We start from the raw sequence: 25567 nt of genomic DNA on the forward strand, positions 1-25567 counted from the left end.
GCGGGGGAAGGTGGGATGCCCACGGGGGGGATGCGGAGCTGCTGGTGCCCCAGCATCGCACCTGCAGCCCGCGGACGGGCAAGTCTGGTCTGGCCGGTGGCCCCGGGGGCAGCGGCGTGGACCCGTCCGGCCGGGTTGCGCGCGGAGTCGGTTAGCACATGATCCACGCCGCGGGGCCAAGGTCTGAGGTCAGTTAGTCACACCCAGGCAGCGGCACTGACTTCACCGCGGGCAGGAGCGGCTCCTCACGTACCGCGCTCCCCGAAGGCAGCCCTGACCCGCCGCTCGGGGCCGGCCGCGCGCCGATGGTCAGACCGCTCCGTTATCGGGGCGCGGGCATCGCTCCCGTCGCAACGAACGGCTCCCCGGAGCCCCCCGCCCTGGCTCTCGCCCCAGCCAAAATCGTTTCTCCGCTCCCGGGGCCGAAGGGGAACCGCTAACGGGGGTCCCGCCGGGGAAGCCGCAGCGAAGGTTCATCCCTGGCGCTCGCGGTCCGGCTCACGGGGCTGGCCCGCTTCCCCCGAGCGCCGGCTGGGTGGGATCGGCCGCTGGCTGAGGTCATTGAAAGCCCTTTCCATCTCCCCCGAGTTTGGGATGTCCGCTGAGCATGGGGCGACCCGTCCTGGCTCGCAGGAGCCGGGGCGATGGCACGAGCTGGGGGCCGCCTCCAGCCCCGACCCCAAAACCCCCGGGTTAGGGGGAAGGATGGGGGTTTTTTGGAATTTTAGGGTTTTGTCCACGCTTCAGGGCGAGCTGCGTTTCCAGGGAAGGAAGAGTTAATCCCCCGCCCGCCACTAATGAGCCTTAACTGGGAATGACCCGACACAGGGGAGAAGTGAACCCATTGTCCTCGCCTGCGTTTGACTGTCTTCCAGGGAGACTCATGAAACGCAGAGCCCGGGCGTGAGTTCCCAATTTATGTCAGGAGGCTCTGATTTATTCTATTTATTTATTTTTGCCATCTGGTTGAGGAGGGACGTTGAACGCAAGCGTGAGAAATCCAGATGTGCACAGCTCCTCGCTGCTGCGCTTGCTGTGCAGGACCTTGTCCCCAGCCCAGCTCCCGGCCCCGCTGACCGTGACCTGAGCCCCCGGCCGCTGCCACCCCTTGAGCCCCCGGGGACGGGTCGGTGGCATCCCTGGGCACCTGCCACATCCCCGGCGGGGATGAGGTGTGGATATTTACACGCAGATGGGCTCAGCCTGGATGTCCAGCCCTGGACTTCCAGCGTATGGGATGTTGGCCATACGACGGCCCAGTAGCAATAGCCACGGGGCCACCCGGGTGTCCCCAGCTGCGGGGACGTTGGTGACCTTGGCAGCCGTCACGGTGCCAGCATGCGCTGCAGGACCTGGCCCTGCTGCGTGATGCCCGTCCCAAACGGATGGTGCTTTCCCCTCCGAGGCTGCCGCTGCTCCCTGCCCCATCCCTGCGTTTTGGAGGGGCTCGTATCGGTTTGAGGACACCTTATCTCACGGGGCAGGCTGGAAATGGACCCCACAAATGGGCTGCAATCCTGGGCACCCTCCAGGGCAGCGGCACAGGGGACACCCAGGGTCCCTTCCCCGGTGGCAGGATGGGATGATGGAAGAAAGCCACGCGGCGCCTGGGGACCCACCATGGCATCCAGGGATGTCCCCGGGTGCCTCCGCCATGGAGCAGGGAAGCCGGTGCCGTTTTGGGGCTCAGTCCCTGCCACGAAGGGACGGCAGGGCTGGGCTGGAGCTGGGCACCGCTCCCCCTGCCGTCACCGCTGGCGTGGCACAAGACATCACCGGCGGCTCACGGCGATGCCGTTTTGGGGGCAAACCGATGCTGTGAAACCTCCCGTAGGAGCCGGGGGACACAACTGGGCAGCGTGACCCGGCGGGGCAGAGAAAGAGGGGTTTTGGGGGGGGGAACTTTTGAATTTTTGTGATGATTTTTTTGGTCAGGGCTCCTCCGAGACACGAGAGATGATCACACAGGATCTTAGCTCATCCGCTTGCTGTCTCATGCCTGGGAGGTTTGGCCAGAGGCCCAAGGGCTCTGGAGGAGGAGGAAAATTTCATCATCCTGCTCCAACGTCTCCTGTATAATCAGCCTCTTGTTAACCAATACGGCCCCATCCGAGACACTCACGGAGGACCGGGGCGCTGGTGGAGCCTTAGGTGGTCTTGGCCCCGGCGAAGCTTTGCCGAGCCTCTCCCAGGGCTGCCTGGGAAGTGGCTGCAACTTTATTTGGCTCCCCCCGCACACCCTCGCTCGCCTCCTTCTGCCTCTTCCCAGCCGGCTTCGGCGTTTCCCCGTACCCCCCAGGCACCGCCGGCATTGCCAGAGCGGGGCTCCCTGCCCCACCACGCTCCCCGCACCGTGATGGTCCCCACGCCACGATGCTCCCCGTACCTTGATGGTCCCCGCACCCTCCCAGTGCTGTTGAGCAGCCGGAGAGTGTGATTTAAGCATCCCCCAGGGAAAATGCCTTTGCAATTAGCCATCCCATAGGAGATTGGAAGGGAAGAAGCAGCAAGGGGACAGGGGACAGTGGCCCCCAGCCCACAGCGATGCTTGAGGGGGTTTTGGGACAGCCCCGAGGGTGTTCCGGGGGAGAAGCAGAGGTGTTTGAGGGTGAGCGCGAAGGGAACCCAGCAAAGAGGAGCGGAATACAGTCCATTTCTGTTGGTTTATTTAAAAAAAGGGGGAAAAGAAGTATAAAAAAATAAATATTTAAATAGAATTCTATATATATATATTACCGCAAATCTTGTTATTAATTATTATTAATTATTATTATTAATAACATTATTAAAAGTCAGGTCAGAGCACTCAGTGCATGCTGGGCTTTCCACCGAGGCAATAAATAACCCTCGCAGCCCGCTCTGGTGCCAGGAGCGAGCCAGCGCCTCCTGCCACCGGCCTGGGGCCCGTCCCCACGTCCCCGCGTCCCCGCGTCCCCACGTCCCCGCGCCGGGGCCGCGTTCGGCCGTGCGAAGCCCAGCCCTTGGCCGCTAGTACATTCAGAGCCCTTCCGATGGGAAAAGCGCTTTTTCCGAAGGGGACGGACGGGCCCTCTGCGTCCCGCCGTGCCCGCGCTGGCGGTGGGGGGACGACGATGCTCCCCGGTGGGGGCAGCCGCTGGCTGGGACCCAGCCCCGGCCGCCGCGGCCACCCCAGTACCCTCAGTTTGGCTCCTTGTGGGGGAGCCCAGCCCCAAAAATGTGCGGGGGGAGCGTGTCCCCTTGTCCCTGCCAGCTGCAGCATCCCAATCCTTTTTCCCCAGGCAAGCGGAGGCTTTCGGACGATGCTCGAAGACGTCCGTCAGGTTGCCCTCCGTGATGGAGGAGACCAGCCACGGGGGACACAGTCCGGCCCCGCCGCCAGCCCCTCGCAGCTCCCCGCGCCCCACGGGAGCGCGGGGACGGCACATCCCGGGATCAGCCCGCGCCCCGGGAGCAACCTCGGGGATAACGCCGCCTCGTCCTGCTGGATGCCGGCCCCAGCTCTGCTCTTGCCCGGGACACGCCAGGCGGCAACGTTCACCCCCCCCCCCGCCTCAACCCCAAGGGGCAAATAAATTACCGGAGGGCTGGATGGGGCCGGCGCAGGGTCCGGGGTAATAAATAGGAAGGCGGGAGTTGAGGAGGCAGCGGTGGGGGGACGGCCGGTGGCGGGGGGGGGAGGCAGAGGAGCCGGGGCGGGCGCTCACGGGGGGCTGAGATGAGGTAGGAGGACGCGGGCCGCCTGGGCGATGACCTGCACGTACTTTCTGAGCACCTGGCAGCCCTGTTGCTTCTTCTTGAAGGCGCTTTTGCCCTTGGAGCTCTCCCCGTAGCTGACGTCCACCTGGAAGACGTTGTAGTTCTTGCAGAGGAGGCAGGTGAGGTTGGAGATGAGGCCCCGGGTGGTCTTGGTGGTGTTGTGGAGCCGGTCGAGGAGCTCCTTGGCCGTCGGGTTGAGCTCCTCTTGGTCGCGCGTGATGTTCCCCAGCGAGGCGTTGAGGAAGGCGAAGAGCTTGTACATGGCCACCATGACCTCCTTCCTCTCGCTCGTCCGGTTGACGCGGAAAGCGGGGAAGAAGACGCCGCTGGGGTTGCAGAGCTTGTCCGTCTCGCTGCTGAACGGCTCTCCCTGGCACTTCAGCTGGGAGGAGAGGCGAGCGTCACCCCCACGTCCCCTATTGCCCCCCCCCTCACCCCCGGCCACCATCCCCGGCCGTTCCCCCCCCCTTCATGCACTTGATGGAGCAAACTTACGTAGAGGCTGAAGAGGTCCTGGGCGGTGGCGTTGAGCAACGCGACCTGCCTGCGGGTCTGCTCCTGCACGTTGGAGCGGCACAAACCATGACCGGGGCAGCCGGGGCCGGTCACCAAGAGCGCCCGGCCGGCCACCGGCCGCCGCTGCAGCAGGAGCAAGGCCACGAAGGGCACGACGCCTGCGCGGGGAAAAGAGGCGAGCGTCACGGTGGGGACCGAGCCGGCGGTGGTCCGTGCCGCCGACGATGCCCCCCCCCCCCCAGGTGATGCTGAGCATCCCCCAAGGAGGCCAGCACCCAAGGGGAAGGCGTCCAGCCAGAGCGGGGACCCACACCGCTCAAACAGGGGGGGTCCGGCTTGACCGGTAGCCTCCAGACCCCCCCAGTTTGCCGTCCCCGCCGTGCTGAGGCTCCCGTTCCCCTCACCTGCCCCCCGGCAGGCGCTCCCCCGCCTCCCCTCCCGGCGGGGTGCCCCGCGGCATTCCCACATTTCGCAACCGTCCCGGTGACGACCTGTCGGGTATAATCAAATATGGAAAGCGCTTTTTTTCCCCCTCCGTTATCCTCCTCGGCCGGGCGCTGCGGGAGCGAGGCCCCACCCCGGCCCCGGCTGACTCAGCGGGGGCACCCGCAAGGAAACCTGCCTTCGGCATACCCCCCCCCCCCCTCCCTCCTCCGGCCCCACCGCCTGCCTCAGTTTCCCCGTCTGCGAAGTGGGCGCAGCGCCGAGGAGCCCCGGGGAGAGACGCCACAGCTGCCGGAGACGCCGGCCAGAAAATCCCTGGACGCGGAACAAGGGGACCCTTGAGCCGTCGGCAGCTGGGTCGCCCCGGCGTGTCCCCCCCCCGGGCCTCCTACCGACGGGGCGAGAGCGGGGTGCTCCAACCCCCCCATCCCTGGGGACGCCCCCCACCCCATCCCAAACCAGCATCCCAGCTCGGGGAGGCCAAACCACCTCTGGAGCCCTCTGCATCCTCGGGGAAGGGTACCCCGGGGTATGGGGGGGGGTCCCTGGGGGATCCCCACCGGCGGGTGACCTGGATGCCACCGGAGGCAGCACCCTGGCAAGGTGGGGGGCCCCGTGCGATGCCACGGGGGTGCTGCCAGGCGAAGTCCCCGGGCCGTGACGAACGCCGAAGCTGCCCACACTTGTCAGCTCCTCCGACGTGCCGCCAGTGCCGGGTAATCCAAGCCTTGCTTTATTTACCCTGCCCAGGTGGGAAAGGACTTACCTGGGCGTGTTGCGATCCCCGACCTGCCGCCGCTCCCCTCCCGCGCAGGATGGGGGGGGGGACCCTTCCTCCCCACACCCCCGGGGCCCTGGGTGCTCCCATGGGATACAGATGCCCTGACCCCCCCCCCCCCCGGCAAGCCCCTCTAGCTGCATCCCCCTCCTCGGCCGCTGCCTTCTGCCCATTTCACAGCTGGGCAGAGCGAGGCTCAGCACCCACGTATGCCAAGGGCTGGGTGGGTGGGGGGGTCCCGGGTGGGTGCTGTCCCATGGGACCCCCCCCAGCACTGCCGCTGGGGTGGCGACCGCTCCCTCCAACACCCCCCCCAGCACTTGGCAGCCTCCCCATCCCTCCGGTGCCCCGACGCAGCGGCAGCTCGCGGCATCGAGAGACCCAGAAGGAGGAAAAGCAGGAGGCGGGAGGGGGGGAAATATTTTAAAAAGCCAAAAAAGCCCCCACCAAAAAAAAAAAAAAAAAAGATCCCCCCCCCTTGCTTTTTTTTTTTTTTTTTTGGAAGCATTTCCAGTTATATAAGTGTCCAGATGTTGGCTGCACCACGCCAGCGCCGCGCTTTGCTCCCCGCTGCCAATTCCCAGAGATGCTCATCCCGGGGGGGGGGGACGTAGCGTGGCGGGAGCCCTTGCTCCAGCGGCAGCGACCCGGGACCCGCCTGTACCCGAGCATCACCGGGAAAAGGGGGTGGGGAAGAGGAAAAAAAGGGGTGAGAAGGGGAAATAATTTCCCCAAAGTTGATTTTTTTTTTTTTTTTTACCTGCCGGCACGAACTTCATTGTGAGCCGCGTCCCGGGAGTGACTTAATAGAGATTGGTGTTGGCAGAGGAAGTTTTCAGAAATTCATGTTCATACTGGGGGACTTCTCGGGGTTTATATACCGGTCCGGCAGCCAGCCTGTGTTGTAAGAAAGGGGAGGAGGGGGGGACGCGGGGGGGGAGCAGCACCACTATCGTTACTTCTATTGAAACTGGAAATCAGGAAGTCGAGGGCTTTGGAAATCCTGAATGATTCTTAGAAATAAACTTCTGATAAAGTTGATGTCACCGGGATTGTGGGTTTTGTGTTTTTTCACGCACGGGGTCGGGGAGGTGCTGGGGAAGTGGGTGGGAAGGAAAGGGGGGGGGGGGGGAATATGAATTAAAGCCCCCCCCAGCCGCCAAGGGAGGCGAGCGGCAGCACGTGGGGTCTGGGGGTGTCGCGGGGGGCGGCGGGTGCCGGCGATGGCGTTGAGGCATGACGGTGAGCGCGGTGCCATGACTCATGGAGCCGCAAGCACTTTCACCCTTGGGTCCCCCTCCCCTGGCTGGGGCTTCCCCGCTGGCTGCCAAAGCAGTCAATAAAATAAAATGGGGGGGGGAATAAGATTTGGGGTTTTGGGGGGGATTTGGAGGGATAAAAGGTGCGGGGAGGCGGTTGGCGGGGTCCCCCGAGGGGTGCGGGACACCCGGTTATGGTGGGATGGATGCGGTGGCATCGGCGTCCCCCGGCCCGCTGGCGGCTCATCCCTTTGGGCAAAAATATTAGAAGTGAAGGGTGGGTTTTCTCTAGGAAAAAGGACAAACCCACCCAGCGGGGAGAGGCTGGACCAGCCCCCCCCCCCCCAGGTTTAACCCTTCCGTCGGCAGGGCTGTCCCCCTGCCTGGCGCAGGCAGGGTGCAGGCAGGAGGGTGCTGGGCTGGTTGGCAAAGGGCTAAAATCAGCGTGGGAGCAAAAACACCCGAGCGGGGGGGTCAATCCTTCACGGGGGTCCCGTGGGGGCTGGGACGCTGCCGGGCTGTTTGCTCCCCGATTTGGGTGAAAAACAGGTTAAAGGGACTTTTGTTTTTCTTGTATATATTTTTTTCCTCTCCAGGGGCACGGCTGAGCTGAAACTTTTAATCAGGTTTAGCAAGTTTGTGCCCTGGTTGTGCTGGCAGCGTGAACCCGCTGAGGTGACAGTCGAGGAACGGTGATGCAAGAGCTGCCACAACCCTGGCCGTCCCCTGTGGCAGGGGGTGACACGTTGAGGGGGGACACAAGGACCCCCCCCCCGTGCTGGGGAGGGTGAATTGGTCACTTTTAGCTGCTGCCTGCCTCAGTTTCCCCATGCATGAACCTGGGGACCAGCCTGGTTTACCAGGTGGCATTGATGCCCCAGCAGCCAAAGCCCATTTCAGCCCAGTCTGGTCTTACTGGGACGCCAGGCAGTGAGCGGGCATGGGGATGGGGAGCAAGGGGGCTGCGGAGGCTGGGGAAGACGAGCCCCGTCTCACCCCCCGCAGCCTCACACCTGGTTTTATTGGGGTGCAGTGAGCAGCACATCACATATTGACGGATATCTGATGGCCTGATGGCAATTAATTAGCTGAGGAATTGGCATTTCTTAATTAATAGCACTAGGGAATGTCCTTGGCGGGGGGGTTTATGTGCAGGGATTGCCACAGCTTTGCCATTTTCTGCCCTTGCCCTGAATTTCTCAGCAGTGACTCAGCCCAGGGCTGCCCGGGACCAGGCCGGTGTCCCAGAGCTGGAGAAGGCTTTGGGGTTTCATTGATAATAGATTTTCTAGCAGTGGGGATAGAAAGGGGGTGGGGGGTTGTGTGTCCCTGCTCTGCAGGGGAGGATGCTCCAGCAGGAAAATCCAAATCCCTGGTCCGGGCAGGCTGGACAGGGGAGATGCAGGGGGGTGGGAGATGCCCAGGAAAACCCCTTTTCCCAATCCCTTTGGTAGCAGGAATGGCCCCGCAGGGATCCTGCACGGATGCCCTATGGAGACAGGCAGCAGGAAAGGTGTGATGCAGGAGCCTGGCGAGATGGTGACATGGGGGGGGGGGTCCCAGTAGCTCCCAAGGAGGGAGTGGGAAGGGGCTGGGTGGCGGTGGGGGCCAACCCTCCCTGTCGGAGGGAGCAGGGGGCTGCGGGGCTGGGAACCTGTGGAGTGTCCCTGTTTTGGGGATCCCAGGAGCGGAGCTGGGGGCAGGTTGGGGAGAAGGCAGTGACACTGCTGCCTGCTGTCCCCGTTGTCCCCCCCACTGTCCCCCCCATCCCCACCACCAGCCTGGCCAGGGACATGGGGACAAGCCCAGGGCATCCTGAGGCCACCGCTGCCATGCTGCTGCTCTGCTCCCCCCGCCACCGCTGCCCCCCCACCCCATCCCCTGCCCAGAACCCCCCAACCCTGTCCCCGTGCTGTCCCCCCCCCGCCCCATCCCTGTCCCCATGCTGCCCCCTGCTGCCCCAGCCCAGAACTAGCCACTTGACATCCCATAATTGCCCCCCCCCGTCCCATCCCCACCCAGAACTGCCCCCTCGCCCCATCCTTGTCCCAGACCTGTCCTCCCCCCATCCCAGAACTGCCCCCTCCTCATCCCATAATTGCTCCCCCCCATCCCTATCCCTCAACTGCCCCATCCCATAATTGCCCCCCGTCCCTATCCCTGAACTGCCCCATCCCATAATTGCCCCCCGTCCCATAATTGCCGCTCCCCCCCCCCCCCCACCCCAGAGTCCCCTCTGGGTCCATGTCCCATGCTGTCCCCATGCTGGGGGGGGGACACACTGAGGTTTCAGCCGTCACCACAGCTCCCCCGGGGGGGTCCTGCAGGTTTTGGGCTGGGACGGGGGCTGCTGGGGGGGGGACCGTGCCAGGGGCAGGGGGGTGCTGAGGATGGGGTGAGTAAGGCCGGTGCCCCCATGCCCCCACCCCGGGGAAGCCCGGGGCTGAATAATGATGGGGACCGAATTCCCCTTCGACTCACGATGTTTCCCTGCCGGGGGCTGACCCCCCCGGCTCCTGCACCCCACTGGTGTCACCCCACCGGTGTCACCCCACCGGTGTCACCCCACCACTTTCCATCCCAGCCAGGCGGGAGGACCCCGTGGCCGTGGCGAGGTGAGCAGCACCTTTGGGGATGGTGGCCGAGGGACATCCCCGCCGTGGGGTGGCTTTTCCCGGGGTGGGGGGACAGGCAGGAGCATGGGGTGGGCAGTGGGGTCCCCTTGGGTGGTCCTGCAAGGAGGGACCCCGGCCCCACGGGGACATGGGGGCTGCCAGCATCCCTCCGGTGACACTCAGCCCAGGGTGCACCCCCAGTTTGGGGGTCCCCCCACACCGGTCCCGGGGCGTGTGTGTGTGTGGGGGGGGGTCACATACCTGTGCCCTCCCCTCCGCAGCCCATGCAAGCTGCCTCCTCTTCGGAGCCGGGCGGGTGGCTTGGTGGAGGATGGCAGCCGGCGGGCGGTGGCACGGTCACGGTCATCCACGGCGTGGCGAGCCGGCCCGGGCTGCTTCATGGTGACATCGTCCCCACCCCGAGTGTCCCCAAATGGCAGCGGGTGCCAGCGAGGCCGTGGCCGTCCCGGCGGCGATGCTCCCTGCGACTGACTCAGGCGGCGGTGCCGACGGCAGTGCCGGGCAGCCCGGCGGGCACCGGCACACGGCGGGGAACGAGTGACTCCGCGGTGCCACATGACTGGGTCTTAGGATTTTTGACTCAGCGGGACCAGTGGCAGCGGGGTGGCCGGGTCCCCACGGAGGCTCCGGCCAAGCGGCAGGGACGTGGTGCTCTGCTTTGGCTGCGGCGATGGCCCGGTCCGTGCCGGCGGCTGTGCCGGGTCGCTTGCTACACGGGTCTGTGTGACATGGTGCCATGCGGGGTTGTGCCGCGCCGTGGCATGGCACATGCCTGGCGGTGCCAGGCCACCCCATGGGATGTCACGCTTTGCCACGTCACATGCTGCGTGCCACGCTGTGCCATGTGCTACACCGTTCCGTGCCATGTGCCACGTCTTGTGCCGTGCCATGTGCCACATCCCCTCGTGTGCCGTGTGCCATGTGCCACGTGCCACGCCGTGATGTGCCACGTCTTGTGCCGTGCCATGTGCCACATCCCCTCGTGTGCCACTGTGCTGTGCCATATCCCGTGCCATGCCACTTCCCACGCTGTGCCACACCAGGCCAGGTCCCATCCCACCCCATGCTGCCATCCCACGCCGTGCCACGTGTCCTGGCGAGGACAACGGGCACAGCCTGGCCACCGGAATGCAGCCCCTCTCTGCCCACAGACACCTGGACACACGGACACAACCGCTCAGCGGCCCACGGGCCGAGGTCGACACTTTATTTCCTTCTGCCGTTATACAAAAATACGGGGGTGCCACGAGCCTATGGTGGGCGCCGCCCTTCTCACAGTACCAAAAAGTATTGCTATTCATAAATAAAACCTTGTTACATTCATAGTTTAACACGATACAAAAAAAAAGTTATCATAAAAATAGATATTTATATATTAAAAACTCATCCTTAAATATTTCTTCCCATTGCAGGGATGTATTAAATTAACCCCAAGATTCAATAAATACGATAACCACACAAATATTAATGTATAAATTAGTGGGGAGGGGGTGGGTGCCGCCACCCGCTGTCACAGTGCGGTGGCCGGAGCCGAGCCCCTGCCCAGCAGAGGCAGGGCTGCGGTGGCACGGCCCGAGCGGCTCGGGGACACGGGGGACACCGAGGGTACAGGGATGCTGAGCGCAGAGGGACGAGCGTGGGGTCCCTGGGGATGCTGAGGGCACGGGGACACCAGGAGCGTGGGGTCACCGAGCGAGCCCAGGGACGCGGCAAAGCATGGGGTGACACCGAGAGAGCAGGGACGAGGACGGGGCTGAGCACAGGGACGTTGAGCTTGCGGGGACACCGAGCACACAGGGACGCACACCAAGCTCACGGGGCCACCGAGCCCGCAGGATTCCGCTCCCAGATGCTCTCTGGGATCAGCAAACCCGGCGCAGGGACGGCCAGGCAGAGGGGTGACAACGCCGGTGCCACTCGCCGGTGCCATCAACGCTCTCCGTGGGCCGGGGCCGCACCCTGCCGGCAGCGCGGCGGGTGCTGGGCGAGCAGCTCTTAGTCAGGCTGGGTCACCGGACCCATTGAATCACTGGAAAATCCAGCGGGGCTCGGTGACAAGGGACGGCTCCATCCCTCAGCGCCGGGCACCCGGGGGACGCCCGAGCGCGCTGGAGCGCGCGGCTCCCCGCGGCACCGGGGCTACCGAAACGCGGGGCGGGATGTGGGGGAGCTGCCGGGAGCGGAGCGGGGCTGTCCTGCAGCCGAGCGGTGGCATGGGGACAGCTTGGTCCCCACGGCAAGCCGAAGTGATGGAAACTGCTTCGAGCGCGCTTGCGTCCTCACCCCTGCGAGCTTAGAGGGTCTCCGGGGTGCGTCCCGGCCGGCCGGCGAGTTTCCATCCCGGGGATGGGGATGGAGTGGAGGTGGGATGGGATGGAGATGGAGACAGGGATAACTCCGGTGACGGCGGGGCTACTCTAGGAGCGCCTGGGCGGCCGCGAGCCCCGGTGCGATCGCCGCTTCTCCCGGCGTGCTCGGCGGCTCCTGGCCTCCAGCTGGGCGTTGAGCTTGGCCATGAAGCGGGAGTAGCTCCAGAGGATCCGGCACCCCTCCAGCTTCTGCCGAAAGACCTTGGTGGGTGCCGTGGGGGCCGGGCGGGGGCCGGTGACCGGGGCGGGGGCTGGGGGCCGGGAAGAGCCCCTCCAGGTTGCTGAGGAGCCCTCGCACCTTCAGGTGGGTGCTGGCCAAGCGGCGAAGGATTTCGGCGCCGGGGGGGTTGAGGTCGCGCTGGTGCCGGGTGATGTCCTGCAGCGCCTGGGCCATGCGGACCATGGTTTCCCGCAGCCCCCGCAGCCCCCCAGGTCCCATCACCGGCCCCCGCAGCCACTCGGGAGGGCGGTTGGTGCGGCAGAGGTGGTTGATGGCCAGGTGCTGGTCCTCCTCCTGCCCGGGGATGAGGGAGAAAGGTCAGGGACATGGGACGGGAGCAGCACGGGGACCCCACGCCCCCCCCCATGAGCCCCATGTCCCCCCACGGAGGGGACAGGAGCGACCCCTCGCCCCGGGGAAGGGGACTCACGTAGAAGGCGAAAAGCTCCTGCGCGTCCTCGGCCATGTGCCTCACCAGCGCCTGGATCTGCTGCAGGGTGGGGGGCTGCAGGGGCCGCCCCCCCTGGCCCGGCACCGCCCAGAGGATGAAGAGCCCTTTGGTGACAGCTGGGGAGGAAGAGGAGGGAGATGGGGGACATTGGGGCGTCGCTGGGTGCAGGGAGGCAGCCCCTTCTCCGCGCCGGAGAGCTCACCAGCCCCAGTGCCGCAGCGACGGCTGCCACGGGGAGAGCTTGGCCCCGTGCGCCCATCACCCTGGCATCAGGCCTGTGGGCAAGAACTGCATGTGCCAGGCATGAAATCCCTGGTCCTGCCGCAGGGACGAGCCAGCCCCTGCGCCAAAAGCCCGCTGAGGATGCGGCGGGCAGGAGGAGGAGGAGGATGAAGATGCCAGGGAGCGCAGCCCAGCCACGGCGGTTGCCCCAGCAGCTGCCCCTGCCAGCGTGGGTCACCGCGAAGGAGGGGACGGTGGTGACGCTCCTGGATCTGGCCCCTCTGCTCCGGCCAGACGCCGTCCAGGCCCTGCTGTCACCCACGGCCGCGTGTCGGCGGGGACTTCGGATGCGGCACTGGACTGGCGTGCATCGTCCGGCCCTGCTATGCTGGGGGGGGGTGGATCTGAAGGGCTTGGGTGGGATGCAGGATGCGTGCCAGCAAGCTGACCCCTGACCCTCTGCCATCAGTCCCCAAACTGACCTCAAAGCGTGTCCTCTCCTTCCCGCCCCCCCCCCCAACATCTCTTCTCCCCCAGGGACAAAAGGAGCTCCCGTGGGGTGTCCATCCCCGGTGCTCCCTCTCCCACGTGCCACGGGGCGGGGTGGCGGTGGGAATGTCCCTGTCCCCTGCCGGCGCTGGCGGGGGGGGGGACACACACACACAGCCTCGGCACGCCAACTCAACTCCCACGCGGGCCCCGCCGCCGCGGCTCCCTCCCACGGCTCCCATCCGTCTCGGCGCGGCCGGCGCGCGAGCGAGAGGGTAGTCGCGGGACGCCGGCAGACACCTACCTGCCAGCACGCCCAAGGGCCGCCCGTCGCACCGCATGGCCGGGGCAGGGTGTTTCGGCGGGGTGCTGCCGGGCGCACGAGCGACTTCCTTAACTGCTCGGCGATGGGGAAGCTCGCCTTTTAAAGTGCACCCATTCGCCCCCACCTCCGAAGGAGGCACCCGGGACCCAACGGAAAGCCAGCGAGAAGTGAAGCCGTGCCCCGGGGGCCAATGAGCGGGGTGAGCCGCCCCGGCGGGAGGAAATGATGCCGGCCGGCCGATGGGGTTGTTCTTCGATTCAGTTCCTCGAGGGAGTCCCGGTGGGTCCGGTCCGGGGAGCCTGCGGTCCCGCTGCTTGTCCCGGATCCGGCTGCGCCGGCACCGCTGGACCCCCGTGACCCAGCTTCTTGGGAAAGGGCCGCTTCGAGTCACCCCTCCATTTTGCTGTTCGGCGCCCAACGGGCTGGTTGAACCAAAACCGGCCTTAGCTGCCCCAAAACCCAAATGCAAAAGAGGGCAGCAGTAGCGGGGCTGGCAGCCGGGGACGCCGGCCGCGTGGGGACACCCGTGTTCCATCACGGGGTGGGGATTCGCATCCCGAGTCCAGCCGTGGGAGCTGAAAATCCGGCCTGGGAAGGAGAGCGATGGAAGGAAGCCCGCAAAGTGCGGAGCATCCCAGCGCGGCTGGAGACTGCACCTGGCCACGGCGCTGGGCGACGCTCCGGAGGATGCTCCGTCCTTCTGTCCTTCTGCTCACACCCGCCCACCCCTCTGGGTGACGAGCTCAGGTGCTGACCAAGCAGGGGACACCGGGCAGCACCCATGGGTGCCCCCAGAAAGAAAACAGAACCGCCCGGTGCCAAAGGGCTGCACCGGCACCCGCGCGGGGCCCTGGGTGTTGCCCAAGGGGCCGAGGGCGGCGGAAACCCGGTACGGGCAGCAGTGCAGGCAGCGCTGCCCTCATCGCCGCGTCAGGCTTATGCAATACCACCACGGGAGAACCCGGCTTGCACGGCCCCGGCGCTGCCGGCAGCACCCAGCGCAACCCCCCTTGCACCCCTCAGGTCCCCTTTCCCGGTGGATGGAGCCCGGCAGGAACCAGGCACCAATGGGGGCTTTTTCCACCCACCCCATAAAAATGGATATATTTTTGAGATGCGTTGCAATGTGGTTGATTTTGACGACCGTCAAAAGTTGCCGGTGTGAGCAGAGCGAGCCGCCCTGCGCCAAATTTGCGCATTCTGAGGGTTCGGTGGTGGCGCAGGGCGGGGGGAGCGACCCAGAAATAACATCTCCTCCAGGGTGGAAGAGTGCGGCCGTGACTCAGAAGAAGAAATGTTTTCTTTTCCCAAAATTTCCCCTCCCCAGCTGCCCCGGGACCTGCAGGACTCCCTGCTGCGGGAGTGGGGCTGGTGCCGCTTCCTCCACCAGCTGCCTCCTCTTCCTCCTCGGCGCGTCCCCCCGGCTGGGTTCGGTGGGGTCGGGGCAGGCAGGACTGTGCCCAAGGCAGCCCTGGAGGGGTGGAGGAGCCAGGAGAACGTCCTCTCTCTCCACACCTGCTTGACTGAAGTAGTTTGTCCATCTGTCCATCCATCCCTCCACCTCTCCAGCCATCCATCGATACAATGAACCATCCATACATCCATCTACTCATCCATCCATTCACCTATCCGTCCAACGAGCCAGCCACCTGCCCATTCATCCATCCATCCACCTGTCCATCCATCCTTGTATCCGTCTGCCCATCCATTCACCTGTCTGTCTGTCAATCCATCCACCCATCCATCCATCTGTCCACTTGTCCATCCATCCCTCCACCTGCCCATCCATCCTTCTCTCCATCCATCCTTCCATTCATTTACCTCTTCATCCATCCATCTGTCCATCCATCCATCTGTCCATCCGCCTGTCCATCCACCCATGCCTCCATCCCCGACCCCGTGGGCCCTCCAGCGTGTGTGGTGCCATGGCAGGACCCTCGGGCACCCTGGCCGGGTGAGCAGGACCACGTGGGCAGAGCGCACCCACCTTCAGATCCCCCACGGCCACAGGTGGCCCTGGCCCCTCCACATGGCACCATCATCTCCCAGTGCTCCGTGCGGGGTCCCTGCTGGGCCGGGCTGGGAGGAAACCACCACAGCGGCCACCCCGCCGGAGGAAAGTGGGTGGCGGAGGAGTGTGCAACATCCAAGGGGGACAAAAATAGCACTGGTGACCACATGGGCCGGCTGCAATTTCTTCATCGCTTGGGCGCACGTCACCGGCGTCTCATGACTCTGGACAAGAGAGCGAGACAGGAAAGAAAGCGCCCGGAGAGGTTGCAGGAACCCGGCGGCTTGCAAGCGTGCCGGAGCTGACGCAGAGAAGACACGTCTGGGACATGGGCACGCTCCCGCTTGGTGCCTGGGAAAGTGAGGGCCGGTTTTTGGGGACAGGATGGGAGCAGAGCTGCGTTCACCCACCGGCCCGAGCCCCGCCGAGCTGCCTACCCTGGGGGAAAAGGCCCCAAAGAGGTTTCTGCTGCGCTCGCGCTCCCGCAGAGTCTCGCTCGTTGACCATGTGTGGCCCCCGGGGGCACCCGGGGGCTGGGGGGGCCACCCACATGGCCGCAGCCCCAGCCCCTAAGGGGGTCACAGCACCTCCCACGCACCCCAGGAGGGGACAGCACCCACCCTGCCCACCCCACTTTGCCGGGGGCGTGCCGTGCTGCCGGCAAGGGGAGAGGATGTGGGGACACGGTGACAGCATGGCAGGGGCATCCCCGGGCCGGGGGTCAAGTTCAGCCCTTTGTGCCTCAATTTCCCCCAGACGATGGGAGCTGGCCCAGTGTGGGGCAGGGGGAGGGCAGAAATGGGGGAGTGGGACCCGTGCCTCAGTTTCCCCAGGGCCGGTGACTTGCTGGGGGCTGCAGCCTTTGCCCCTTTTTTGACCCAAAATAGGTGGCAGGCAAGCTGGCCACATCCTGGTCACCTTACGGTGGGGACACGGGGAGTGCCACGTTCCCCTGTCACATCCCAGCTGCTCCCATCCCACCCAGTGCCACCAACCCGGGGACCAGCTCTGGGCCACCCCCCCTGGGGCTACGTGGAAATAAAAATAATAGGACTTTTATTGACTTATTAAAAACTATGTGAAAATACAGCTTGGGAGGAGCTGGGGGGGTCACAGTCGTCCCCCCACAATAGGTGACAGCCCAGGCAGGGGCATGGGGCCATCCTGGAGGGGACACGGCTGAACCACAGCCCTCCCCCCCCCACCTTGGAGATTTTGGGAGTGCCAGGGGGAACCCCAGCTCCGGGGATGCTTTCACCCCCCAGGGGTGCCCCAGAGCATCACAGCCACCCCCCCCACCCAACGGGACCACCCGTGGGGACACACACGGGGCGTAGGGACACGTCCCGCCGGCCCCCAGCTGTCACCCCCAGCACCAGGGTGGCACATCACCGCTCTCTGGCATGTGTCCCCCCCCCATGTCCCCTCTTCCAGCAGGTCCCCGGGGACACCCACTCTCCTCCTGAGCCCCCCCAACGCTGCGCGGGCAGAGCTGGAGGCAGAGGATGGCACAGGGCTGCCCTTCGGCCTCGCCCGTGGGGGTGGCACGGTGGGGACCGGTCCCCCCTCCCACAGGACACTGGCCCACTGCCACGAGGCCACCGGGTCCCCAAAGCCACCATGTCCCCACATCCCCAGCAGGCAGGGAGCGATGCTGCACCCGGCTCTGCTCCGTACTGGGGTGGGGGGAGAGCCTTAAAATGAAAAAAAATAACAAATATGGGGGGCGGGGGGGGGGGGGGGGGGGGGAGAAAGGGGGAGCCCACCATGCCACCGCGCTGGGTCACCCGACGTGGGGACAGCCGGCCGCTATCTGCCGCTCTCCTGGCGCTGCTGCAGCAGCTGGATCACTTCGGCGATGCCCTCCTCGGGGACCTGCCGGTGTGGAGGGGGGGACACACGCACACAGAGCGGGTGTCAGCCCCTTGGGGACACCCCCCCACCGCGGCGGGTCCCTGGGGAAGGGCAGGGGCTCACCAAAGCGTGATCGAAGTTGAAGGTGCTGATGTAATACGCCGATATGTCGGCGGCGGCCAGCGGCTCGGCGATCTGCGCCACGATGCCGCACTCGTCTGGGGAGGGAAAAGGGAACGCCGGGGTGAGCGGTGGCCCCGGTGGCACTGCCGTGGGGACATACAGGGAGAGCATCACCCCGAAAGCACCCCCCCAGGGTAAGGGGAGGATGGGTGGTGGTGGCACGGGGAGGGGGGGGGACACGGCCGCCGCGGCCAAACTCACCGAAGCCGAGGGGCTGCCCGCCGATCCGCACCATCCGCCACAGCTCTCCCGTCGAGCTGGTCAGCAGCAGGTCGCTGGGGAACCTGAGAGAGGGGGGGCCCTGAATGTAAACCCCCCCCCCGTCCCTGAGCCCCCAGCCCTGGGGACAGACAGACAGACAGACAGTCCCAGGGCTGGTACCTACCGCTTCTGGGTTTCGGCATCCATCACGATGGAGATGTAGCCCTCGATGAGGGAGAAGGCGAAGAAGGTGATGGAGTCGAGGTCCTGGCTGCCGGCGCCAGCCTCCCTCGGGGGGCTGCAGAGCGGGGCGGGGGGGGGGAAGAGCCACAGGGAGGGGTCACGACCCCCGAAATTGGGAGGAGAAGGGGTTGGTGGTGGCACTGAGTGTCTTTGAGCATCACGTTGGGATGCCGCAGGGTGAGCCGGCGGTGGCGGGGAGGAGAAGGGGGATGGGAGCGGGTGCTACCCGCAGGGTCTGCAGCTCGCACAGCCGCTGGGTTGGGGGACAGCAGATGCCAGCTGCGGGCAGGACAGGGATGACACTGGCTTTTGGGGCATTCCCAAAACACTGCGGTGCCTCCGGAGCAGGAGGGTACCACCAGAAGGGACCCCATCCTGAGGGACACGGGAGGTCCCAGCCAGGAGCATCCCCTCGCCCCAGCACCACTGGCCTTTTGCAACCCACCCTCTCCTGTTTTGCCATCCCCCCTCCCCAGGCTTTTCTGCAACGGGGGGCTCGTCCCTCGGGTCACCTCGGGGCTCCCACCTCCCACGGCGGCAGCAGGACCCACGGCACCCACGTGGCTGCAGCCCCCCAGCACGCTTGGGAGGGCAAAACCAGCTTGCCAAACACACCCAGAGCTTGAAAAGCCACTGGGAGCGAGGTTGGGGGGGACACGTCACCGCAGTTCAGGTGGCACCGGGCGAGGGGCCACCACCGTGTCCCCGTCCCCGGGACCCACCTGTGGGAGTAGAAGAGGACGTCGATGAGCATGGTGGCGATGGCGGGCAGCGTGTCGGGGGCCACGGTCAGGACGCAGAAGCGGGTCTGGGGGCTCTGCACTGGGTGCAGCGTGGGGCTGGCGGCTGGCGAGGGGGGAGAGCCACCCGTCAGGCGTGGGGACAGCTTGGGGACAATACCGCAGTGCCACCCCGTGGCCACCGCAGCCACGGCCCGCCATCCCTCGGGGTGCAGAGGGGTGGCCCTGGGGGGTCCCCCGAGGATGCGGGTACCGCCGGTGGGAGCTGGAGCATCTCAGCGGGAAGCGGGTGGCCCTGGGGGACGGGGTGGCCCCGGGGGACGTGGGACCCGGTATCGCTCACCCGGCTTGGGCTTGAGGAAGCCGTTGCTCACATCGTCGCAGGTGACAGGGACGCACTCGCCGCTTTCTTCCTTGTAGATGTCAAACTCCCCCGCCAGCGTGTGGATCACCACCGGCAGGTCCCGTTCCCGAACCTGGCCGGGGGTGCAGGATCAGGGCCGGTACCGCCAACCCTCCCCGCAGACCCCCCCCCCCCCCATGCAGCTCTGCCACCGGAGCCAACATCCCGGTGGGACCAGGCACTGCCGTCCCCGTCATCCCGCGGCACTCACCAGGATGAAGTCGGTCTGGTACGTGGAGAGCATCAACACCGAGACGTGGTGCTCGGCCAGCGGCGCGATGACCGACCTGGCAATCTTGGTGACGCCGGTGGCCTGGCAGCCGGAGGGCTCCCGGCCGTTGGAGACGACGCTGAGCACCAGCCACGTCGAATCCGCCACCTGCATGAACTCGGAGGGCGGCAGCTCTGCAAGGGATAAGGGGAAACTGAGGCACGAGGCTCCCCGGGGCTCGGCACAGCCGAACGGCATCCGATGCCGCACGCGCTGCCCGTGCCGCAGAGCTCGCACCGGCTCGGGCACCGCATGTCACACTGTTCCTCGGGAAATGAGCCGGCCTGGCGCAGCCGGGACAGGATCAGCCCCAGTTGTGGGGCTGGAGATGCTGGTCTGGGGGCGCAGACCGGCCCCATCCACAAGCGGAACGAGCCAGACAGGGCTCAGCCGCTCCAGGTGCTGAGGCGGCATCTGAATTTGGCCACAGGGACGAGCGGGGCCGAGGCTACGACCCCCCCCCCAAGCCAGGGACGCGTCTCTCCTCCCCGCACCAGCACCCTGGGCTGGGTGCAAGGGGGTGTCAGGGTGCACTGCACCCCAAAACTGGCACCGCCAGGGCCCTGGGGCTGCCTGGCTCATCCCCTGCCCCCCAGGAACCCCCAGCCCAGCATCCAGCACCGGGGATGCTCGGGGAGGGGGGGACACGGGGCACTGGAGGGGACGAGGGAAGGGCCACCCCGCCGTCCCAGGGGTGCCAGCACCTCATGCCAGCCCGGCGGGGAGGGCTGAGCCCAGGCTGGCGGGGGGCCAGGGCTCCCTCCCAAAACCACTGCTTTTGTTGGCAGGGAGGGCGCGCGCTGGCCGGTTCCTTCCTGCCCTGGGACTCGGTGGGGGGGGGACGGGGGTTGTGCTTGTGCCCCCCCCCCCCGCTGCACCCACCCTTCTACCCAGGGGAGGGGCTGGCACTGCCCGGGGTGCCCCCAGGATTCATCCAAACAACACCCCCCCCCCGGCACCTCCTTCCCCACCCCACAGTGCTCCCTCCCTGGAAGGGACGGAGTGGGGTGGGCACCCATGGGGTCTCCAAACTGCTCCCCCCCCCCCCCGCCTGGCAAAGGTGGGAGGCAGCACCCATGGGAGACGGCCCCGCACGAGCACCCAGCCCTTCGGTGGGCGCCTGGCATCCCAGCCCAGCTGAGAAAGCAAACTCATCACACCAGTGGCGGACGGGAGGTTGCCCCAGGGAGGGGTCCGGCACCCACGGAGGGGGGACCCCATCAGACGATGGGCTCCGTACCCCGCTCCCGAACGATGGCTCGGGGCAGGGCGGGAGCGGGGCCGGATCCGGGGGCCTCGGCGGGTGTTTCCAGCGCCTGTTCCCGCTCAGGAAGCGCCAGAACGGCCTCGGCTCAGGCCCAGGTCCGAGTTTCAGGGCTGGGGCTGGGGGGGGGACACACGACTCACGGGGACGTGGGGACCTGTCCCAGCGCTCGCCGCTTAATCGCTTTTCAACACCACCCTGGGCGAGGCTGTGAGAGTGCGGGGGGGGACACCCCGCTGTCCTTCTGCCACCCACCCCGGGGCTTAATCCGGACCCCCAAGGGAAAAGAAGGGGTGCAGCTCTCCTCTGCTGGGGGTTCCCCTCTCTGGCTCCGCAGCGGGGAGGACGCTGGCAGCCCCCCCCCAGCCCCAGGAGGGGGTACACACGGCGCAGCGGGGCCACCGGCTCGCAGGACCATTGTTCGGCACTTCCCGCCCTCCCCTCGGGATTGAGGAATATTTGTCCGCAGGCCCCGAAATAAAACAATACGTGGGGAACGGCTCTGGCTCTGGGGCGGGGGGAGAGCCCGACCCCACGGCCCCTTCCCCGAGCAAAGGGCCGGGGAGGGAGGTGGGAGCTGGATCCGGCCGGCGAGCACCCCGTGGCCGGAGCGCTGACCCTTGCTCCTTGGGGCACGTCCAAAGCGATAAGCTGCGGTCGGCTCCTGCGGCCTCGGCAGGAAAGTTTGGGCGTGGGAAGCCAGGACAGGATCCGGACCCTCCGGCACAGCCCGTTGGGCCGGTACCCCCCGGCAGGACCGGCGGTGAGGCTGACGGAACGGCACGCGCTGGGTCACCGAGGGTGGGGACATTGCCGAAGGACACCTCCTGGGGAGGGGGACTGGCCTGCAAGGGCTCAAACCCCCCCCCTGGACACCCCAAAACCTGGTCCCTGCTGCCAGGCAGGGCTCACCCTCGCCAGCCCGGGTGGGCGCAGAATCGGCCCCCGCTCTGCCGAAGCGCCGGCCGGCCCTGGCCTTTACCGGGCAAGGGGAAGAGACGAAAGCGGCCGAGGGAATGATGGCAGGAGGTCTGGCAGCAGCACCCCGAGCAGGCAGGGAGCCCGGAGCGCTGCCCGCGGGCATCCCGGGAGGTACCTGCCTCCTGCCCGGAGCACCCGGGCTTTCGGCAGGCACCGGGGTCCCCGCAGACCGTCCCCACCAGGTTGGCAGCCCGGTCCCACGAGCCGGCGGAGAAGCAGCTCTGCCTGGGAGGGGGTTATTAGGGCAAAGGCAGCCACGCCGGGAGAGCCTCGGCCGGGCAAGCTGGTACATCCCCAGCGCAGGCGCCGAGGGGATGGGAGCTCCGCGGCCGGGAGCCCCGGGGATGGGCACGTAACCGAGGGAGCCTCGCTACAAGCCGGGACTCGCTCCCCGCGGCCCAGGCCCGGAGCGCTGCTGGGCTCAGCCAGGCTGAGAACGTGCACAGCTCGTGTCTGCGGTGCCAGCCCACCCTGCAAGGGCCGTGGAAGCCACCGCACGCTACCTTTGAAGCCTTCCTCGTCCAGCATGATGGTGTAGTCCTCGGGGGTCTCCGTCAGGCTGAAGAACTTGCACCTGAAGACAAAAAAAACCCCAAACCCGGCGCTGCCGACCCCAAAACCGCCGCCTCCCCGGGGATGAGATGGGGGGAAGCCGGAGCGGTACGGGGTACCGGAGGAGGAGGATGGGGAGGAAGGCCGGTACCTGCAGCGCTGGGGCAGAAAGAGCAGCTTGAGCAGCGGGTGGGTGTAGAGCCAGAGCCCGCGGCGGGCCAGGCTCAGCACCCGCACCCGGTGCTCCAGGATGTGCAGGTCCATGGCGGCCGCGCCGCATCGGACCCCGGCGCCGCCGCCGCTATAAAGCCCGGCCCCGGCCCCGCCCCGGCCCCGCCCCGGCCCCGCCCCACGCCGCGGGAGGGGCAACGGCCCGCCCCGCCTCCCGGTGCCCGGTGGGGCTCGGTCCCGGCACCGCGACCCGGAGCCCCGGGGTGGCCCCGCCGGATCAGACCCGGTGCCCGGAGCAGCCCCGGTTCCGAGCCGCGGGGTGCTCGTACCGGAGCAGCCCCGGGGGGTTCGTACCGGACCCGACCCGCAGCCCCAGGACCAGCCCCAATTCAGAACCCCCGGGGTGCCCGACCCGGGGGTCTCACCCTGCTCAGCCCCCGCCAGCACCAGTCAGGCTGGGACCGGACCCACTGGGAACCCAAATGCCGACACCCCCCCCCCCAATACCTCCTCCACCCCGGCCCCAAATCCGCCAGCTTGGGGCCGGGGGGGGGGGGGGGGGGGGTGAGCCCCAACAAGCCGGCCTGGCAGCAGGGATTTACCAAAATCTGGGCAGCAGCCCCCCGAGCCACCATTCGCAGGGGCAGAGGGGAAACCCAGCACCGCGAACAGGCCCCATCCTGCAGCCGCCCCCCTGGGAAAAGCGAGTTTTGGAGGGAGGAATGGAGGTTTGGGCAAGATTCCTGCCTGCAGGAAGCACGGGGAGGGAGGGAGAGAGGGCCCGGGCACCATTTTGTGCATGGAAAACAGCTCTGGGGTGTCAGGGGATAAATTAGGGGTCTCCTGGCTCTGTTCGGGCACAGGAGCTGTGACACTGGGAGGGGGGGGGGCCGGCAAGGGAGCTCACCCCATGGCAGCCATCACTGCCGTCACAAGCTGGGGCAGGTCTCAGCGTCCTCCCATTTACACTTCAAACAGGGGCAGCCCCAGGGCTGGGTGAGACGGCAAGGCTGGGTCAGGGCTTGGACACCCTGCGTGGCTCTGCCAGGGCGGTGACAGAGAGGGGACACCAGCAGGACCCCCCCCAGCACCTGCCCCCCCCCCCCAAAACCACAGCACCCTGGGGAGATGGGGTCCAGGATAGCCTGCGGCGACAGGAGGGTGACGGGAAGACAGGGTAGGAGCCGCAGGCGCTGCACCTTTACACAATCCTGCTTTATTTACCCCTTTGTACAAAACCATTTTTCCCCGCTTTATTTTACAAAGCCGCCCCTGGCCCTTGGGGAGGGCGGGGGAGAGAGGGGACCCCGCAACCAGGGAGCACCCGGCCGCTCACCCACCCCATCTCACCTCCACCGGGGCTTCGGGGTGGGTGGCAGTGGTGGGGAGGGGGCAGGGTGAACGCTCCCCCCTCCCCGAGCCACGGGGAGCCCGGGGACGGGGTGTGGGGGGGCTTTAGCCTCATGGTTGTGGTCTGGCATCAAATCCTGCTGCCTCCGGCGCATCCCGCTTGCGGCTCCCAACCTCGGTCCCTGTCCTGCCACGGTTACTGCCACGGAGGAATAATAAATAGGCTCAGTGAGTAGGTAAATTCAGTACTACATATAGGGCTACAGTTTGATATATCCTCACTAGATAAAGAGGAGGGGGGGCAAGGGGTCCCCCCCGACTCCTCGCGTACCCCCAGTCCCCCCGCGCCAGGCGCGAGTGCTCGGGAACTGGGTCTGGGTCTGCCCGGCCGGTGCAGGGCAGGCAGAAGGGTGGGGGGCTATGGGAGGGACCCTGGGGGGGGGTGGCGGGTCGAGGGGCTCTGGGACAGGGACAAGGGGCCGAGGGGCAGCTCGGCCCCCCCCCCAGCCGCAGGGAGGGAGCTCAGGTGGCTCAGCCACCCCCTGCCAGGGCTCCCACCGCTCGTGGTGCCAGCACCCCGCCGGGGTGGGCGCCCGGCGCAGACTGAAGGCGGACCCTTTGGTCACCCCACCTGGCCAAGCTCCCACAGATGCCCCCCCCCCTCGGCTTCGAGCCCACCCCGAGCGGGCATCCCTGCACACGGGGACCACGGTGTCCCCGCGGAGCCACGCCGGCCAGCTTGTCCCCATCCCTCCAGCCCAGAGCCCCCAAGGCTGGGTGCTACAGGTCCCCGCACACCCCCCCCCCAAAAATCAGTGTCCTTGAGCCCCGGTCCGTGCGCAGCCCAGCTGAGCCCGGCTGCCCGGGGTACGGACCCAGCGCCGCGCCAGCCCTACAAGTACGTGTCCTCGCTCTCCCGGGAGCTCAGGCTCTCCTTGGACTGGTGGTGGGGGGAGACCTGGGGGTGCAGCAGCTCCCGGGTCGAGCCGGGCGCCCCGTTGCCCTCGGCCCCGGGGCCGTTGGCGGGGCCGGCCGGACCCTTTTCTCGGTTCTTCTCCTTGCTCTTGCGGGCCTTGGGCACGGGAGCGGGGCCGGGGGGGACGATGATGGAGGGGACGGGCTCCAGCGCCTTGTGGGTGGGGGGCTCGGCCTCGCTGATGGCCTTGGCGCCGTGCAGGCGCGGGGGGGACTTGCACTGCAGCTCCCCGTGCGTCTCCCGCCACTTCTTCAGCTGGATCAGGTGCTCCCGCTCGATCTGACGCTCCGTCACCGGTAGCTCGATGACCTGCCGGGGACAGACTCACGCCATCGGCATCTCCCCTCGACGGTGACGGTGCCACCGGCGGCCGGCTCGGCAGCCCGGCCACAGGGGCAGGGTCTGGGATTCCCCCCCCCCCCGGGGCAGAGGCAACCCCAAATCCAAGCCTTTTGGGGACTTGCCCCCCACGCTACGCCAGCTCTGCCCACCCAAGGGCAGCCCAGTCCAGCAGCACGGCCAACTGGGCGGCACCGGGCCCCCCAGACCGTCCCCCAACACCTCACCTCCTGCACCAGGAAGGTCTCCTGCATGATCTTGGGGCTGAGGGCCCTCAGCCTCTCCATGGTCTCGTACTGGCCCTGGCAGGACTTGAGCTTGTCCGAGGAGCCCAGGGTGTGTTTGAGCAGCACGAGGCCCACGCGGAAGATGATCTTCACGCCTGCAAGGGGAGAAGCGAGGCGGCGAGTGCCTGGCAGGACAGGGAGACGCTGCCACTACGTCCCTCAGATGCCGCAGGGCACCGGGTCCTGGTCCCGCTAGGAGCGAGGACACGCGAGAGGGTGGATTTGGGATGCACGTGCCCCCTAACCCCCAGGAAACCAGCCCAGTCTCCACCCCAGGCACGTGGCTGCCCCAAA

At 66.8% G+C, this 25567-nt stretch overlaps 3 protein-coding genes across 5 annotated transcripts in view; all 3 read right to left on the bottom strand.

Annotated features, from left to right (window-relative positions):
• The window catches only part of TBC1D10A (TBC1 domain family member 10A), a 182184-nt gene that overhangs the window by 147594 nt on the left and 9023 nt on the right, over positions 1 to 25567 (bottom strand). Inside the window, exons 8-9 of one of the 2 annotated variants that reach the window (XR_008236639.1) lie at positions 25214 to 25368; positions 24145 to 24956 (exon numbers count right to left, since the gene is read on the bottom strand). Coding sequence is in view for 1 of the 2 variants with exons in the window: in XM_052796895.1 (XP_052652855.1) it covers positions 24564 to 24956; positions 25214 to 25368 (548 nt within the window). In the remaining variant the exon portion in view is untranslated. Of the gene's footprint in view, positions 1 to 23519; positions 24957 to 25213; positions 25369 to 25567 lie in introns of those variants that run through there. The other variant, XM_052796895.1, reaches the window with a different exon arrangement.
• Positions 3675 to 6315, bottom strand: LIF (LIF interleukin 6 family cytokine). The gene is made up of 3 exons (XM_052796903.1): positions 6237 to 6315; positions 4234 to 4412; positions 3675 to 4120 (listed from the first exon to the last, which is right to left on the bottom strand). The coding sequence occupies exons 1-3, from the start codon at positions 6253 to 6255 to the stop codon at positions 3683 to 3685; spliced, it is 636 nt and encodes a 211-aa protein (XP_052652863.1). The 5' UTR covers positions 6256 to 6315; the 3' UTR covers positions 3675 to 3682.
• CASTOR1 (cytosolic arginine sensor for mTORC1 subunit 1) lies at positions 15348 to 22460 on the bottom strand. 2 transcript variants are annotated; one of them, XM_052796902.1, is made up of 10 exons: positions 22302 to 22460; positions 22102 to 22172; positions 19294 to 19487; positions 19023 to 19155; positions 18662 to 18785; positions 17881 to 17994; positions 17697 to 17779; positions 17436 to 17530; positions 17225 to 17333; positions 15348 to 15809 (listed from the first exon to the last, which is right to left on the bottom strand). In XM_052796902.1, the coding sequence occupies exons 1-9, from the start codon at positions 22412 to 22414 to the stop codon at positions 17268 to 17270; spliced, it is 993 nt and encodes a 330-aa protein (XP_052652862.1). In that variant the 5' UTR covers positions 22415 to 22460; the 3' UTR covers positions 15348 to 15809; positions 17225 to 17267. The 2 variants fall into 2 exon arrangements, with proteins under 2 accessions (XP_052652862.1, XP_052652861.1); XM_052796901.1 differs by lacking the exon at positions 15348 to 15809 and having other exon boundaries at positions 16498 to 17333.

The sequence above is a fragment of the Harpia harpyja genome, chromosome 9, assembly GCF_026419915.1.
Source record: "Harpia harpyja isolate bHarHar1 chromosome 9, bHarHar1 primary haplotype, whole genome shotgun sequence".
Lineage (NCBI taxonomy): Eukaryota > Metazoa > Chordata > Aves > Accipitriformes > Accipitridae > Harpia > Harpia harpyja.